We start from the raw sequence: 16,737 nt of genomic DNA on the forward strand, positions 1-16,737 counted from the left end.
AAATTTACATTATGCAAGAACTGTTACAAAGCCCCAGTAATTGAAAATAGCAATGGCTGGGTGTTCATTGTGCTGACCACACATCACCCTATATCTGGTTGGATGATCATTCACCTCTGCTTATGCATGTGAACGTGAGGCCATAGGGCTGTTATGCCAGATTATTATTATTGTTGTTACAAAGCCATTTTACACTTACATATGCTGCACCTTCATGAATTAGTTTTGATTCTCAGCATCATGCCACAATTTGCAGTACATTTTAAATACAAAATTCTGAGCATGAGTAAATTAAAATATGGGTTGAAACCATTATTTTGAAAATTATGTAAAAATGTTCTGCCCTTCTCAATAAATAAATAGGGTTCAAATGGACTAACATATCCTATTTACTGATGTTCATACAATCACATGTTTAGCATCTTTAATTCAAAGAATAGAGCGTTCTAGTTACATTAATACACACACTTTATTTACTAATATACAATTTATAAAACTGAAAATTTAATAATGTGTTTGACAATAAATCAGAATGCAACTGTCACTTGTCAGCTCCTGGCAAGAACTGCATAACTCACTGCCAAACACCAACAACCATCACTAAAATTATTCATAGACAGTACAACTGTGTTGAACATCATGTTAAGTGATGTTTTTTGTTGTGTTGATTGATATACTGTTGACAGTGTGATTTCTATATGAAGTGTACATGAAATGTTGTCCTACTACAAAGAATTGGAGAAAATTTAATCTTTAACTACAAACACAACAGGCATTCATAATATTATTAATAAAGTCAGGTCTACTGGGTCATTTTTGGACAACAAACATGCTAAGAAAATGCTGTGTGCTTACTTAAGAAAAACTAGAGGAAGTATAATAAACTACGGTTTACAACCATAACGCTCACCTTGTCTTACCTCATAAAACTTTCATTCATCAGGTAAACTGAAGAACAAAATCTACATAAAGAAATTTGGAAGTTCCTGAGAAGAATTTCTTTGGGTGAATTTCAACTTATTTAAATGGTACAGAGAGTGTGCATCTACAGGGACATCATTTTCAGAACCTCTCATAATATAGGTAAATGATTTTGTTGTTTCTGTGCTGTGATACTTGGTTCATGTCAGGAAAATCTTGTAAATCTTGATGAAGAGCACCTACACCAGGATCCAACAGGAACTGAGAGTTCCTGCTAGGTGCTGGGAAATGACAATTATATTTATCACTGAATGCACTGTACTTATGCATTTTTAACTTCTTTTTTGTGGTAATACAAACACAATTCATTGTTGTACTGTATCTGCCTCATCCTTGGTGAACTGAGAACTGACCCAAGCAAGTCCCCATTTGAGGTTTGTCAAGAGGAATTTAAGAGCTTTAGTCCATTGTTCCTCTGAATTGTATTGGATCCTGTAACAAAATAACTTTTAAAAATCTGTTTTAACATAGAATCCATGAAGGCAGACAACACAGGAAGAACTTGTCATTTTTGTCTACAGTTGACAACAAAAGATTGCAAGAGTGATACAGTAATATTCTGCTAGGTTCTGTTATTAGGGTCTAAGGTAAGAAAGAATACATTATTTTCTATCATCACTAGTTAAATTCTGTGTGGTTCAATAATATACACTGTAGTATTTATGATTAAAAATGTTAAAATGTATTTAAAATATCAGGATATCTCTGCATAAAATCAAGGCAGATGATCACCATCACTGCCATATTTGTGCTTTGGGAAGAAATCCATGTTATGCGTTGTCAAAGTCGTAAAGAAAAGGCAGGTGCTCAGTAGTCGTAAATTTTTAGATGCTGTCATTGTGTTAACTTATTCAGTGAGAGGTTCTAAGCTGTAAGTTGTGAACCGAATACTAAGACATTAAATGATAATTTGTTGTGTAAAGGCAAATAATAACAATATATAAAAATTTTAGACTTTAATGTATGGAATTTATGTGTCAGGCACGAGAAAACATTAAAAGTTCGAAGATTAAGTTCATTGATAGGCATATAAAGCTCATTAATAAATTATGGAGAAATGGTCTAGAATGGTACAAAATCCAGATATCCCAACTGCAAGTCAGGTGTGAAACACTACAATAATATCATCCTTTATTCAATTTCTGTTTTTATCATGTATTTTCAACCTTGCTACTAGGAGCATTTTAAACTTTATCAGCTATGCATCACTGTTTATATGCAATCCAGCTGGCACAGTAGCGTACTGATAAACTTTTAACCCTTGAGGTTAAGTCCAGCTAACAGCCTACTAGTCTAGATATCTAAATCCCCCACACCCATATAATTAAAGTTAAATCAGACAATTAAGGGTATATTATTATTTTTACTCCATGGTTCCAAGAAAGTCCCACTAATGTAAAAGTCATTAAAATATTACTCAACTAGTGTATGAAATTTATTATTAACAAGATGCTGATGAGTCTTCAGATTTGTACCCTCTAGTTGGAATTACGAGGGTATCAGGGTGTAATTTTTCTCTTCTGCCCATTCAGGCATAAAAACAACTTTGATATGTGTACTGTTCTATCACATAAATACCAAAACCATATTTATGTATATAAATATCACATGTTACAACCATTCACTTCCCAAACATCTCAATAAGGCATGTCTTCAATGTTACCTCTGTTCTGCTAAATCCATAACTTAAGTAAATATTATTTACATGGCTGTCTTCTGGGTTGTTGCGCTGTGTAGTCTGGTAGAAGTTTACTAATGTTCCAGAGGTCCTTGCTGCCTCCACCATCACTCTGATAATTGAGGCAGCAAGGATCACTGAAATGCTGGTAAACTTCTACCAGACTACAGAGCGCATCAACCCAGAAGACAGCCATCTTCTGACTTCCCGCCATGAAAACCTCAAATCCTACTTAAATATTACATACTTGATAGAGTATGAATTTCCAGTGGCAGAATCTTCAATCTTGCCTCTTTCCATGCAGTATGGGAGACAAAATCCAGAGTCATCTTTTTCAACTTCCTCTTTAAACTGCTGCAGACAATCAAGGAACGCAACCATGGCAGCATCAAATTTTGTATCCCACAAAAATCAAAAACCACCTGAGCCATACAATGGCAATTCACAGTGTTCAGCCAGCACCTAGTAACAGAGGAGCCTTGAAACTGATAATAGATAAGAGTGTTGGTAATTTTTGTGAATTTTATTATATACATAACAACCTAATACTCATAAGGAGTTCAAATTTTTGCCTTAAAATTAAATTCCTTCATGAAATCATTGAAGAAATAATGTGTAGCAAAAGGTTTAATCATACCTCAATATATGAATGGTTTCCATAGGGCACAAGATGGAACCGCTGAAAGGTCAAATTCATTTTAGAGCAAGTGCAGTGAGCAGAAGAGCTGTCTGACCCCAAGCTACATTAATTCCACTCCAGTCTACTGGTGCACTAGGCAGATGCCCTAAGCGAAAATTGTTAATGGTACCAAAATGACCACTGTGCCAGATGTGAAACGTTGCATTAAAAACATTTGTCTTCTTCAGCTTCTCTAGTTGAGCTTGGGCATAATGCAACTGGCATTTCAAACTGTAATTAAATACAGAATTTCACGTCAGAACTGGGTGTTCTTCAAATTAAAAGATACAAAAAGGCACTAAATTTTATTAGATGTGTGAAAATTTTTCTTAAATAGCTATACCCAAAATAATTAATGTAAACGGTGATATGCAGTCCTGCTATCAACACAACACTCATACAACATGAAAATCAAAACTGGAATTGGAAAACAGTGCCTCAGTGACTTAACTGGGGCTGTGCTTATGGTAATGGGATCATTTTCTTGACAGAAGGGCTAGACATATTCAAACTATGGGTTACTGCTACTGGTGGGAGGATGATACCAACAGTCAATATGTCCTTTGCTGAGAGAACTTCAGTTGGATGGATGTCTAGGAGCTGATCCCAGAAAGGTTGGGATTGCTTTGGCTGAAGGCCTTCATGACTAGGGTAGAAAAGACAAACACCCTTTGAATTAAAAAGCTAAGCTGTCCCACTATATGTCATGTAGGTACTTGGAGGGGGGGGGGGGGGGGGGAAGAAAGCATAGCTCCTACTCATTCTTAACCTTGGCACTAGATAGGAGTGAGTGGTCAGCATCACACCCTGGTTGCGCTTTACCCCTGGGAAAGGACCCCAGTACACATCAGACAGGAGGCTGGGTTGGTCCCAGAGCCAGTCTGGATGCAGAAGATAGAGGAAAAATCACCTGCTCCTGTCAGGAATCAAACCCTGGTCATCTAGTCCACAGTCAATCACCCTGGAACTTTCCCTACAATTTGGGGAGAAAAAGGTAAAACCTCAATAAACAGTAGGTGAATTCAGACAGCCCTTGGTAGACACAAGTGCATCACCAATCATACAAGTTATAAGCATTTTAGTCCAAGCATGCAATATTTTAACTTCCAGATAATCAAATTATTTGTACCTGAATCCTTTCACACTAGTCAGTTAATTATACATTTCAATCTAGCCTATATATTAATTAATTACAAAGTTCAACTGAATCAGAAGAGACCATAAAACAGGTTACACAGTCTAACTTTTTAATATGCCTCAAAGTTTTCTTTTAATTTTGCATTATAAATGGGAATTCTGAAGAGAAAAGTATTCCATAAATGCAATGTGTAAACATATACTTTTTTTCTTTTACTTGTGCTGACCTTACAATCTCATCATCAGTTAAAATCTGGTCATGTTGATGCCTGGTGTATTCACACAAATAACGATCCTCCTCACCATCCAACCTTTCATGTTCTGCTTTTTGTTCTGCAATAGCTTTGTTGGTGGCATATTCTGCTTCTTGAAGTGTTGCTAACTCCTGCAGGAGGCGTTGCTCTTCAGCCTTCAACTGGTAAAACATCATTTTGTATTAACATATAAATATTGCAAACTATAAGAAAATAATAAAACAAACCTGGAAAAAACACTACAATGTTTGCAAGAATGAGTTAGTTGCTTTCTTTTTCTTTTTTTTATTCAAACACAATATCATGACAAATGTATGGGTACAGGTTGATTTCACTGTATAACTGATTCAAACTTGAGGGCAAAACACATACGACATTCTTATATTTTTAGTCTATTCGCCTTTACAGGTGGTGAAATCTCATTTCACAATTCATTTCTTAATTTCAACTCTCTTTGAATTACTTATTAATTTGTGTTATCTGTTTACTGAAAACTTAATGATTCATAACCTATTTGAATGCAAGAAATACTGCAACATGTGATGTCTACTATCCTTATAAATTCAAAATGGCCAGAAAACATTCTTAAGATCAATTAATGTTATATAGTTGTTACTGTTGCTCCTAGGATTAATTAAAATACTGTTTGTGACATTATTTCAGAATACATAACATTTCATAAAAATAATTATGAAGTAAAGTAAAGTAAAGTAAAGTTTGTCCCACTATACGCCATGTAGGCGTTTGGGGTGAGTGGAGGTATAGCTCCTCTCTTCCTTGATCTCGGCACTAGACGGGGTGAGTGGTCAACATCACGCCCCGGCCGGCTTAACCCCCGGGAAAGGACCCCGGTACCCATTGTAGAGGAGGCTGGGAGGGCCCCAGAGCCGATCTGGACACAGAGGCTAGAGGAAAAATCCTCTGCCCCCGTCGGGGATCGAACCCCGGTCGTCCAGCCAGTAGCTAGTCACTGTACTGACTGAGCTATCCTGGCTCATTAAAAATAATTATACAATTGAAAAAATATTAATAAATTTTTGTTTCAATGATCTAAGAGTCATCCATTCAAAAGTATTAGCAGTAAATTGTACAAGGGAATGTACCCATGTAACAGAATTCTGGAAGAGGGTCAAAACTATAAATACAGACTTCAAATAAAAATACTCCAACTCACATCTCCCAACTCTTTCTCCAAGAACTCAATACCTTGATCTTCGTCTTTAGCCTCTAATCTGCAAAATAGGAAACACATGCAAAAGATTAATTATGAGTTCCTTGGGTTTATATTATATTTCGTATTCCAACTTTTAACAATTTAAACTGAAAATAAAATCTTTCATGTTAATATACTACATAAATGTGAAAGTAATGACATAATAAGGGAAATATTTTAACTTTTCAATTACTGTAGAAATATTTTATCAGACTATTTAGTGTTCAATGATAGGACAATTAATGAATACTGAATGGGAAAGGATATACAAGGAAAGTCATTGCTTGATTTAGGGCACTATCAGAGCATTTGCTTGGAGGGACTGAAAAAAGCCATGAAAAATCTCAGCCAGCATTGTCAGTCTCTGGACCATGAGACCTCTAAAATATGAATCAGGAGTACTAACTACTTGATCATAATATTTGATCAAAACAGAGTTTAACAGCATCATAAGAAGTTGATTGTAATAGTTAGCAGACAGTCAATACTTTTTCAAAATATTCATAAGCACAACCTCTTCTAATCATTCCATTCATCTTCCGTAAGTTTCAGCTGCTGATCTATAAGGTCCAGTAATGCATCAGTGCATTCTTCACACAAAGGATATCAAACAAACTTGCAGTCACCCCTATGTGATGACTCAAGCTCTTGGTTTCACCTTCATCATCAACTAGCATAAAGCCATTGGCACCATTTCCAGACTCAAACGGAAAGCTGGGACATATCGGTCAAAGCTGCGAGCCTGTGATTCTAAGTCAACTTCTGGTACTGCATGAATTGGAACTGGAAGCATGAAAAGTAAATAAGCACTTCTTTGTTCAGTCAATAATTTTACTGTTGTATCAACTGCAGAGATTTAGTAATTCTGAATGAAACACGGAACAGTAACTAACAATGATAAAATTTGTATTGCTGTCTCAACTTACTGCTGCTATCTCTTGCAAAAATGCACTTACAAGAAGTCCAAGAATTATGGGCAATTTCAGCAACATAGGAAGAAGTCCTTAATTATAGGAGGTCATCATACAGAAGAGTTATTAAGTCATGAAATTCAAAGATGGAGAACATTCATAGATATTATATTGTGGAACATAATTTCTGTGCATATCATTTGTATATTAGGCATGACTATATCACAATTCAGATACATGAAATTTTATTTTTAAATGAGTTTTGAGGCTTCTATGGAAATAAAAATAGAGATCCCTTTAAGACTGAGATGATAACCCAAAAGTTTACAACACTTTTACCTCTACATTTCTGTTCTTAGCACACACAAACTTTGACAAGAAACCTGTATTTAAGAGTATAAGGAACAAGAAAAATCTGAAAAAAATAGGATACTGTTAAGATATTATGTATGCTACTACATGATAAACCTTATTTTTTGTATTCATAATGTTGCACAGGAGATCCTAATACTTTCAGATAGCTATGAAATATTTATATGAAAAAAATAGCCTTATAAAATTAAATATTTTGAAAACAAATATATGTATTACTTGGCATCTTTAATTCACAGAGACTGTATTTTTAGGAACACAACAAATGAATGGGAAATAGTTACTTAATGAACAGCACATTTTCACAGTTACATTTAAAACCAGTATAACGCTTTGTATTTTTCATTCCTTTCTATATATACAGGCTTGTGCTGTAAGGGTCATGCAAGTTAATCACCCAAACCCTTTTTCATTTGCACAGAAAATATAAAATGATAACAATATAAAAAATTGATACATTCATTTGTGCATATATCATATATGTATTTTATTTAAAAGTGTTAAAAAATGAAGAAGAAAATACAGTTTGCTAGCGAGTGTGTCTTGTTCCTTAAACTGACAATACACAATGTCTATATATAACCATAAAACAATGATGAGGCTTGAAACCTTAAGTTTATAAACAATGTCTGTTGAGTCTGATGTGAAAAGCTTTTTAAAACTAAACACACATCAGGTGATTGGTAGAACCGAATTTTTGGCATTGTAGCGCTTAATGGAGTAATGTACTGAAAAAATCACAGAAACATTGTTGACATTTAACAAATTTCTAATAGGACAACTGAAAGGATATACATAGATACATCATGTTGTCAACCAAAACATGCAAGATTACATTCACGCGTGTAATATATTTTATAATGATGTAAGACATCAACCCCTAAAATTCCACTATACTCTACATCAAGAGGTGCAACTACAAATTCATAGCAATACTTCTTTTTCCCTATTAAAAATTCCACATTCTGTGTTCCCAATATTGTCAAAAGATTCCTTGTGACACCCTTTGCCAATTGTTTGGTAGGTTTGATTTCAGCATTACTTACTCCTGTTTTTAGAATTGAGAGACTCGCTCCTGAGTCGACCAAAACTTGATGCTCTTTTCCTTCAATGGAAATATTCAATAATAATTCTGTTCCTCTGCTGGTGGTTGAAAATAATTTCGTTAATTCCTCCTGGTCATGCCCCCATTCTTGGGGCTCAGTGGTGGAGGTCGATTCGCCGAACCATTTGGGTTTGGATTAGGTGAATTTCTATCCCTTACAAATTTTGAATTTCTGTTTAACTTCGGACAGTGGCCACGATAATGCCAGTTTGAATGGCAATACGTACAACTTGGTTCAGTTCGAGGATGCGCAATGTTGCCTCCACGTCCTCGACCATTCATGCCCTCAGAATGAAAGCGGCTTCTATTTTGAAATCTACCTCATCCTTGATTTTGCAAGGATCTTGCCCTACAGTTTCTTGTTATGTGCCCCTTTTGATTACACTGGTAGCAAATTACTTCTGCCGTCGTAAAAACCTGTTTTTCGGCAGTCTTCTGCTGCTCGGCATTTTCAATCGTTACAGCGAGCCTAACAGCTTCGTCCATAGTTGCCGGCATTCGAAACTTCACTTGGTGTCCTACTACGCCCCGTAGACCATTTATGTAGACCGCCACCAACCTATGTTCTGCTTCTTCATTTAAAATGACATGGATGGCTTCATCATCCACTCTCCATACTGTTTCGAGGCATAACTTCCTACAGTGATCCTCGAATACCTCGGCGGATTCATTTTTACTTTGTACTGCGTCTTGTAACTGTGTATAATGATATTGATCGGGTAACTTATCTGAGAATCGATCAAATAGAGCCTTTTTTATCACCCCATACGGACACGAATCTTTTAGTAATTTTTCCTTTCCATTTAAATATTGCAATGCTAGACTCTGTAGTTTTGACTTAGCAATCAATGCCATATCTAATTCTGTCCAATGACTGACTTTAGCGAACGACTCAATTTGAGCAAAATATTCTTGTACTGTTCTGCTTTTCGAATCTCCTGACCATTCTTTCAGTCCTACTACTAATGATACATCTTTAGTTAAGCTTCGTGATAAGGTGGTCTGTATTCCTTTCAGACGTTCCCAGAGAATTTCTATCTCTCCTGCTACTGAGGTTGCCATTTTGAAAACTAATATTTATCGTTTCTCTTTTGTTTCAGACTGACTGATGACTTTTGTCAGCTCTACGGTTGTACCTAGGGGGAAAAATGATATAGAAAATAAATGTACTCTCTGCTGATTAAAATTCCTGTCCTTAAAATCAAGGTTTTGTTAAATTCATATACTGAGGTTTTTCCCTCTTTGAGCGTTTAAGAAGATCGTATTCTGACTTTTGAACAACAGGCACCACGTATCCCCGGTATGCGGGACGAGTGGAAACCCGATATTTCCCTTTTTTATTACTCAAAGATTCAACTGAACTCTGTGATGTGTATCATATTGTATTTTTGAACAAAATTCAAATATTCATGCATCAGAGACATGGACAGTCTTGTTGTACGTAAAGAATAATTTTATTAAAGAAGCTCTAATTAGCAACGGTGACATAATGCAATGTCACAGACTTTAAAACCAATCTTCATATTCATGTTATTTTTGCTGTGTTATTATTCTCTGACACGAACTTCCTATGACTTTACCCAATCTGTTGTTGTTCTGTGAAGTGATGTGTTATGTGGAGGCATTAGTGTCGAAAAAGCTGTGGTTTTTAATAAACAAGGGAATCTAAAGAAAATATTAATATAAGTTTTCGAATTGAGCATTGTTAAGAAATAACACAGTAAGTTAGCAAGTTATAAAATGTATTTATTATAGATTAATGAGACGTAAATTTTACGGACTGCGTGGGCTGTTTATTACAGCCATAAATATTGGCATTTAATACATTTTTAGTTAGTTTAGTTTTTAATTTAATAGGTGTATACCGAAATAACTGTAAGAAATACTAGCGAGTGAGTAATGCAGAAGGTTTTAGTTAGAAGATTCACGAAATCCCCAACAACGAGTTTCTCAACTTTTGGTAACGTATTTTTTTTAATTTCTTAAGTAGCCTCTAATCTTAGTATGATTATAAACCTCTTTACTGTGTTAGTAACTACGAATATATTTGAGAAAACATGGACTCTAGGTACACTTAACCAGGTAAGAAAGAGTAACGATTTTGGTGTGTTACCTCAGCTATAATTTTCAGATTTTAAATTTGTAAATACTAACTTGCTGTCTTATAAATATAAATTATTGAAAAGGTTTTTATCTGGGCTCATCTTTAGGACATTTTGGATTGTTCAACAAATTTGTGCAAATGCCTTCGGTACAAAAGTTGATCAGAATTAGTAAATTGGTTTTCAATTCTGGAAATGATAGCAGAAGTCAACTTTGTGGTCCAGTTATCTCTACATCTTCTGCTATTAACATTCTTTCATCAATGAATGTCTACTTGGCAATTTATGTTCTACATATTGCATGAGAAACAATTTTCATCCTGTAAAATATCCCATTATATTTGCCTATTTTTTACAAAAAATGTAATAAGATAGTATAATTGCGTCATATTGTGAATCAAATATTATATTAATTATTCGGTTTTGTCCGTCTAATCACAATTATATTTAAAATTTACAAATAAGATAATTAAAATATCATTTTATGTTCCAGAAAACCCACTACCACAAGCACCATAATTCATGCTTCATCTTGCCACCCCTTTGAACATAAAAGAATGTCCATCAATTACCTAATAAATAGAAAAAACCTATATCCAATATCCACAACAAACAAACAAATAGAATTAAATATAATACAACAAATCCTCAGAGAAAACGGATACAATAACTACAATTTTTTAAATAAAAAACCTCAAAAAAAAAACTAACAAAAATGAAAATATACAAAATAAATGGGCCACTTTTACATATATAGGAAAAGAAACCAAATTCATAACAAAACTATTCAAAGAAAACAAAATAAAAGTAGCTTTTAAAACAAAAAACACAATAAAAACCATCCTCAAACAAAAACCACCAATAGACATAAATAATCAATACAACTTACCAGGTATATACAGATTAAAATGTAAAGATTGCCCGTTAACATATATAGGTCAAACTGGCCGCACATTCACACACAGATATAAAGAACATATTGCTGCTATAAAACACAACAAAGATAACTCGGCATACGCCAAACATATTCTGAATACCGGACACGCATACAATACAATAACAGAAACAATGGACATTCTAAAAATAGTACAAAATAAGAGACATAGAGATACAATAGAAAAATATCATATACACCAAACATTTAAACAAAACTTTTGCCTAAACGATAATAATATTTACCTTAATAACCCCATCTTTAATGCCCTTCAGATCCTTGACCCCAACCCCGACAACCACCTTTCACTTACTCTCCCTACAAGCAATCACAATCAGTATTGAACCATGCCTGGTCGGATACGCTAGTACTTCTAGACACCTCCAGACACATCAATGTGTCTACACTATCATCTTTGGTATGTTTAATTTTACTTTCCAATTATATAATTATTATTTCATTTTGTTTTCTATATTCTCTCATATTCATTAGTGTTTCTTTGAATCATTTGCTTTGCAGGCCGATGTAGAACATCAAAAGCATTTCACTTCAAAACAATACATTTGTTCCAATATATGAAAATAATCTGGATATGAACATCACCAGAAAACATCACCAAAAAGCTACACAACAGAAATTGTAATTGAATTTTAAGTTTGTTGATATAATTTTACACCTGAAGATGGTTTGATGAAACCGAAACATGTTGTAAAAATGTTCCAAATGTAAATCAATTATTCGATGTGGAACATAAAATGATATTTTAATTATCTTATTTGTAAATTTTAAATATAATTGTGATTAGACAGACAAAACCGAATAATTAATATAAAAATGTAATGTACAGGAAACATTGAAAAATCCCTAATATCAAATTTAATGAAAATCCATTTACCTATTCCAAGTTCTTTGCGAAAGGTCATGAGAAAACATTTTTACAACTTTAGTGGTTGGTTGAAAAGTCAAGAAATGCTTGACATGAAAATGCATATCAATGTTTCACTTTAGAATTTATCTACATTAATTACTTTTCATGTCTCCCCTTACAAATATCTTTGTGAGCACATAAATAAATTATCTTTTTACTTCAATATTCAAAATTACCACCTTGATGCAACTTTACAACATGGAATCATCACTGTGTCTTGGATTGTACACCATACTGTGTCCTTATTACCATTTACTTTCTCAAAGTCAGTGACTCCTATGTAGATATTTCATAAAACAGATTATGTGTAAGTAAACTTATTTCACAGAGAGCTACAATTATACTGAAGACTTTTTTCTCATCCTATATACATAAGACTCAGACAGAAAATTTAATTTATCTTGTATGTCAAATTTCTCCCAAGAAACTAAAACAAAATGCATGGATGGAAAAAATTAGCTATTCCTGTTGTTGGGGCACTATTACCTGCATCAAATACAGCAAAACTAATATGTTAGTTGCTTTTGGAAATAACTTATCAGATAATTCAGAAAAATACTGAAATATAAAAACCTTGTCGAGGTCATTTATTACTCATTACCATTAAATTATTCATTTAGGCAAACTGAACTAATGGATTACCATTTTCACTAGTTTCGTTATATATATAGTGTATTAACTTTAACTTGAAGATTTCTGTCTTATGGGTTGTTGCGCTGTGTAGTCTGGTCGATGTTTACCAACATTTCCCTGATGACGGAGGCAGTATGACCTCTGAAACGTTGGTAAACATCGACCAGACTACACCGCCCAACAACCCAGAAGACAGATATCTTCATACTCACCGCTGTGAAAACCAAAAATCTTACATAACTTTAACTTGTTTATAAATTTAATAATTCTTAGTTAATTTGGTGCAAGTTGTTGTGGTGTTGTCTTGTGCTTTCACAAAAGTCTGTAATTTTTTTAGATGCAGAAAAAAGATTGTAGGCTGAATTTAATCCTTGACTGTTCTGTTTGTGTGTTCCAGAACCAACTATAACTGAGGAATTCAACAATTTTATGAAGTTTATGCTAGATGACAAAGGTAAGACCTCTCTTCGCAAGAAAGTAACTTGGTGAAGAATGATTTTGCCATGTTTCCTCTGGTATCACTTTAAGATTTTAACTTTGCTGTCTCATGAATAGCAATTATTGAATGTGTTTTATTATTTCAGTTCCTCTTTAGGACATTTTGGATTCTCTGACAAATTTGTGCAAGTGCCTTCGGTATAAAAGTTGATCAAAATCAGTCAATTACTTATCAAGTCTAAAAATGACAGCGTGAGTCAACTTTGTGGTCCATTTATTTCTACATCTTCTGTTGCCAAGTTATTGTGGTGTAGCCTCGTGATTTCACAAAACTTTCATTTTTTAGATACAGAGAAAAGAATGTTGCCTGAATATAATCCTTGACTCTGTTCCATTTGTGTGTTACATATCCAACTATGACAGAGGAGATGCAGAAATTCATGAACTGCATCTTAGATGACAAAGGTAAGACCTCTCTCATCCCAAAAAAGTAGCTTGAAGTGGTTAATGATTTTGGTGTGTTTCCTCAGCTATCATTTTCATAATTTAACTTTGCTATCTTACATAAATAGCAATTATGTAAATGTTTTATTATTCTTTAGGACATTTTGGATTTTTCAGATAAAATAATGTAGGCTGAATATTATCCTTGATTCTGTTCTGTTTGTGTGTTCCAGAACCAACTGTGATGAATGAGGTGATTCAGGAATGTATTACCAATATCTTATATTTTCCTAAACCTCATTTGCAACTGAATCCATGTCTGAAGTGGACGTGTCCTTGTCAGTTATTCCAACAGAGGGCGGCACAGAAAGTGACACCAGGAAACGCTCCTTTGAATTTGCTTCTTTAGGTAAGAAAGAGCAACGATTTTGACATGTTTCCTCTGTTATAAATAGCAATTAATCAAAATGGTTTATTATTCGAACTTATCTTTAGGACATTTTGGGTTCTTCGACTAATTTCTTCAAGTATAAGTGTACAAAGGTTGATCAAAATCAGTCTATTGGTTTTCAAGTCATAAAATGACAGAATGAGTCAACCTTGTACTCTATTTATCTCTGCAATTTCTGCTAATGTCTACTTGGCAATTTGTGTTCAACTTACGGCCTGAGAGACACTTTTGATCCTGTAAAATATCCATTAGAGTTGCTTAAGATGTCTGTAATTCTTCAGAAAAGGAAAGAGTTTGAAAACAGCCATGTTTTTTTATTCTGATTCTTATTGTTTTAAAACTGTGTTATGTATGGATTCCACTATTCTTTCAGAAAATAAAGATGACAACCTGGCAAAGAAGCCACGAAAACTTGCTGCTGTGCAAAACCAAAAAGTTAAAAGACCGCCAAATGGTTTTATAATTTACTCTAATGAATGGAGAAAGAAACTGGCTGCCCTGTTCCCTGATGAAAACAACAACCAAATCAGCGTGAGGTAGGTTGCAATACAAAATGTACTTCAAGACAATTACTTGTTAATAATTTAATGTGAACGACAAATTATCTTTGAAGCCATTCGAATTTAGCGGACCTATTTTTTGAAGTTTCTAATGTACTTTTGTGGTGACAGATGCCAACATTATTTCGCAAAATCTTTTGCTGCCACAGGTAAATTGAAAAGATAATATGAATATAAATTAGTTACATATTTTCATGATTTTATGTTCCATCCAACATGAATTCTTCTAGGGCTACCAGCCATGTAAGGTGGTTTACTGGAGTAAACAGTTTGGAAACAGCCATGTTTTTTTTATACTGTTCACCATATTCTGATTCTTATTGTTTTAAAACTGTGTTATGTATGGATTCCACTATTCTTTCAGGAAATAAAGATGACAACATGCACCAGGCTTACCACCAGCAGAAAGAAACATTGTCAACGGAACAGAAGAGGAAAACAGGATAAAACACCGTGTCATCTTGATGCTGTACAAAATCAGAAAGTCCCTAGACCGCCCAATGGATTCATAATTTACTCCAATGAATGGCGTAAGAGACTGGCACTTCAGTACCCTGATGAAAACAACAATAACATCAGTGTGAGGTAAGTTGCAATACAAAATGTACTTCAGGACAATTACTTGTTAATAATTCAATGTGCACAGCATTCGTGAACGACAAATTGTCTTCAAAGCCATTCGAATTCAGCGGACCTGTATGATCATTGTTTACAAGTTAACGATTATAACATGGCAATGGTGCAAACCTGTAAAATTATATGTGAGAAATCTTTTGTGTTCAGAACACACACTTAGAAATTTGTTCTTATCAATGAGGGAGATAAAGCACACACACACACACACACACACACACACACATATATATATATATATATATTACTTGATGACACTGATAATGGTGGTGGTGATAAACTATGAGCGCCAATAATTGAAAAAATAATGTCTCTTAAAATTCGACTCACAAACTTTAACTTGAAGGCTAATTTGCTTTCCATTCCTGGATTATAAATCAATATTTACCTTATTATAAACTGAACAAAGGACATATAGGACAGAAGTCTAGCCCACAGTACAGAAGTAGAATTTATGAGTCTGCCTGGAACTATTCTTTTACTCTAAAATTGCAAAAAAATACCAAAATTGGCAGAGAATGCATGAGGTGAATTCAAAATTGCATATCTTATTTCCATATGCTGAAAATGTTCTAATCTTCGAGAACAGGTGAAACATTTTGTGCGCTCTCATACGCCACTTCCTTTGCCTTTGCCCTTGGACGTTCGTCCTGCAACCTGCCTGTATTCTTACAAGTTTTGCTTCTTCTATTTGCAGACTTGGCGGAATGTGGAAGGCAACGAGGAAAGATGAAAAAGAAGAATATTTTGCCCTTGCACGCCAGGTGGACGCGGAGCACAAGTTGAAATATCCCGGTAAGTAATTAATTCTCTTTTAATGTGAACAAGCAGCAGAAAGATTCCAAAAAATGTACCCGAGAATTCTGAGGTACATCAGCGATTCAGATTTATTTGGGATTGAATGCTAGTGATTCTAAGAGAACTATTGCTGAGTCTTTATTCTTTAGTAATATATTTTATGATTTGAGTCGATCAGTTGTATAAGTCGACAAAAATACAGAAGACATATTTTTTGTTATATCAATCTTCAGGGTGAAGTGGCTATGTGGGGAACTGGAGAAATTTATATTAGATGACGGAAATGCTAAGGGAAGCTGGTAACACTTTCTCCGAAAAGTTTTCATCTACTTACGAGTCATGGTACCAGAACCCAGATATCTAAATGAATCGAAATGCTATAATATTAAAATGGGAGTAACTTAAACATTTAATTTTGCAATTACATATGATCAAACGACATGTACTCTTCTTGTCTTTCTGTAATACATGACTTATGAATGTTGC

The 16,737-nt window shown here is 34.3% G+C and overlaps 1 protein-coding gene and 1 pseudogene across 4 annotated transcripts; one reads left to right on the plus strand and one right to left on the minus strand.

The window, feature by feature from the left end:
* Positions 1-149: 149 nt before the first annotated feature.
* On the minus strand, positions 150-8,251 carry LOC110838249 (beclin-1-like protein; annotated as a pseudogene). Its single transcript, XR_015537384.1, has 6 exons — positions 6,457-8,251; positions 5,904-5,961; positions 4,703-4,890; positions 3,297-3,569; positions 2,907-3,121; positions 150-1,413 (listed from the first exon to the last, which is right to left on the minus strand). The product of XR_015537384.1 is annotated as a beclin-1-like protein (transcript).
* Positions 6,619-15,211, plus strand: LOC110838237 (uncharacterized). 3 transcript variants are annotated; one of them, XM_087357085.1, is made up of 8 exons: positions 6,619-6,740; positions 9,431-10,050; positions 10,188-10,290; positions 10,926-11,784; positions 13,325-13,381; positions 13,789-13,830; positions 14,043-14,218; positions 15,185-15,211. In XM_087357085.1, exons 4-7 carry the CDS (start codon positions 11,631-11,633, stop codon positions 14,216-14,218), a joined length of 429 nt encoding a protein of 142 aa, XP_087213211.1. In that variant the 5' UTR covers positions 6,619-6,740; positions 9,431-10,050; positions 10,188-10,290; positions 10,926-11,630; the 3' UTR covers positions 15,185-15,211. The 3 variants fall into 3 exon arrangements, with proteins under 3 accessions (XP_087213211.1, XP_087213210.1, XP_087213213.1); XM_087357084.1 differs by lacking the exons at positions 10,188-10,290; positions 15,185-15,211 and adding an exon at positions 14,634-14,797; XM_087357087.1 differs by lacking the exons at positions 10,188-10,290; positions 13,789-13,830.
* The last annotated feature ends 1,526 nt before the right edge of the window (positions 15,212-16,737 follow it).

This window comes from Zootermopsis nevadensis, unplaced genomic scaffold, assembly GCF_977971745.1.
Source record: "Zootermopsis nevadensis isolate Lab colony 2312 unplaced genomic scaffold, Znev_1.0 Znev_ptg000028l, whole genome shotgun sequence".
NCBI classification, from domain to species: Eukaryota; Metazoa; Arthropoda; class Insecta; order Blattodea; family Termopsidae; genus Zootermopsis; species Zootermopsis nevadensis.

Coding starts and splice junctions, on each gene's coding strand:
- LOC110838237 (XM_087357085.1), top strand. CDS start 11,631: ATGCCCTTCAGATCCTTGACCCCAACCCCGACAACCACCTTTCACTTA. Junction 11,785..13,324: donor TGTCTACACTATCATCTTTG/GTATGTTTAATT, acceptor TGTGTGTTCCAG/AACCAACTATAACTGAGGAA. Junction 13,831..14,042: donor CTGCATCTTAGATGACAAAG/GTAAGACCTCTC, acceptor TGTGTGTTCCAG/AACCAACTGTGATGAATGAG.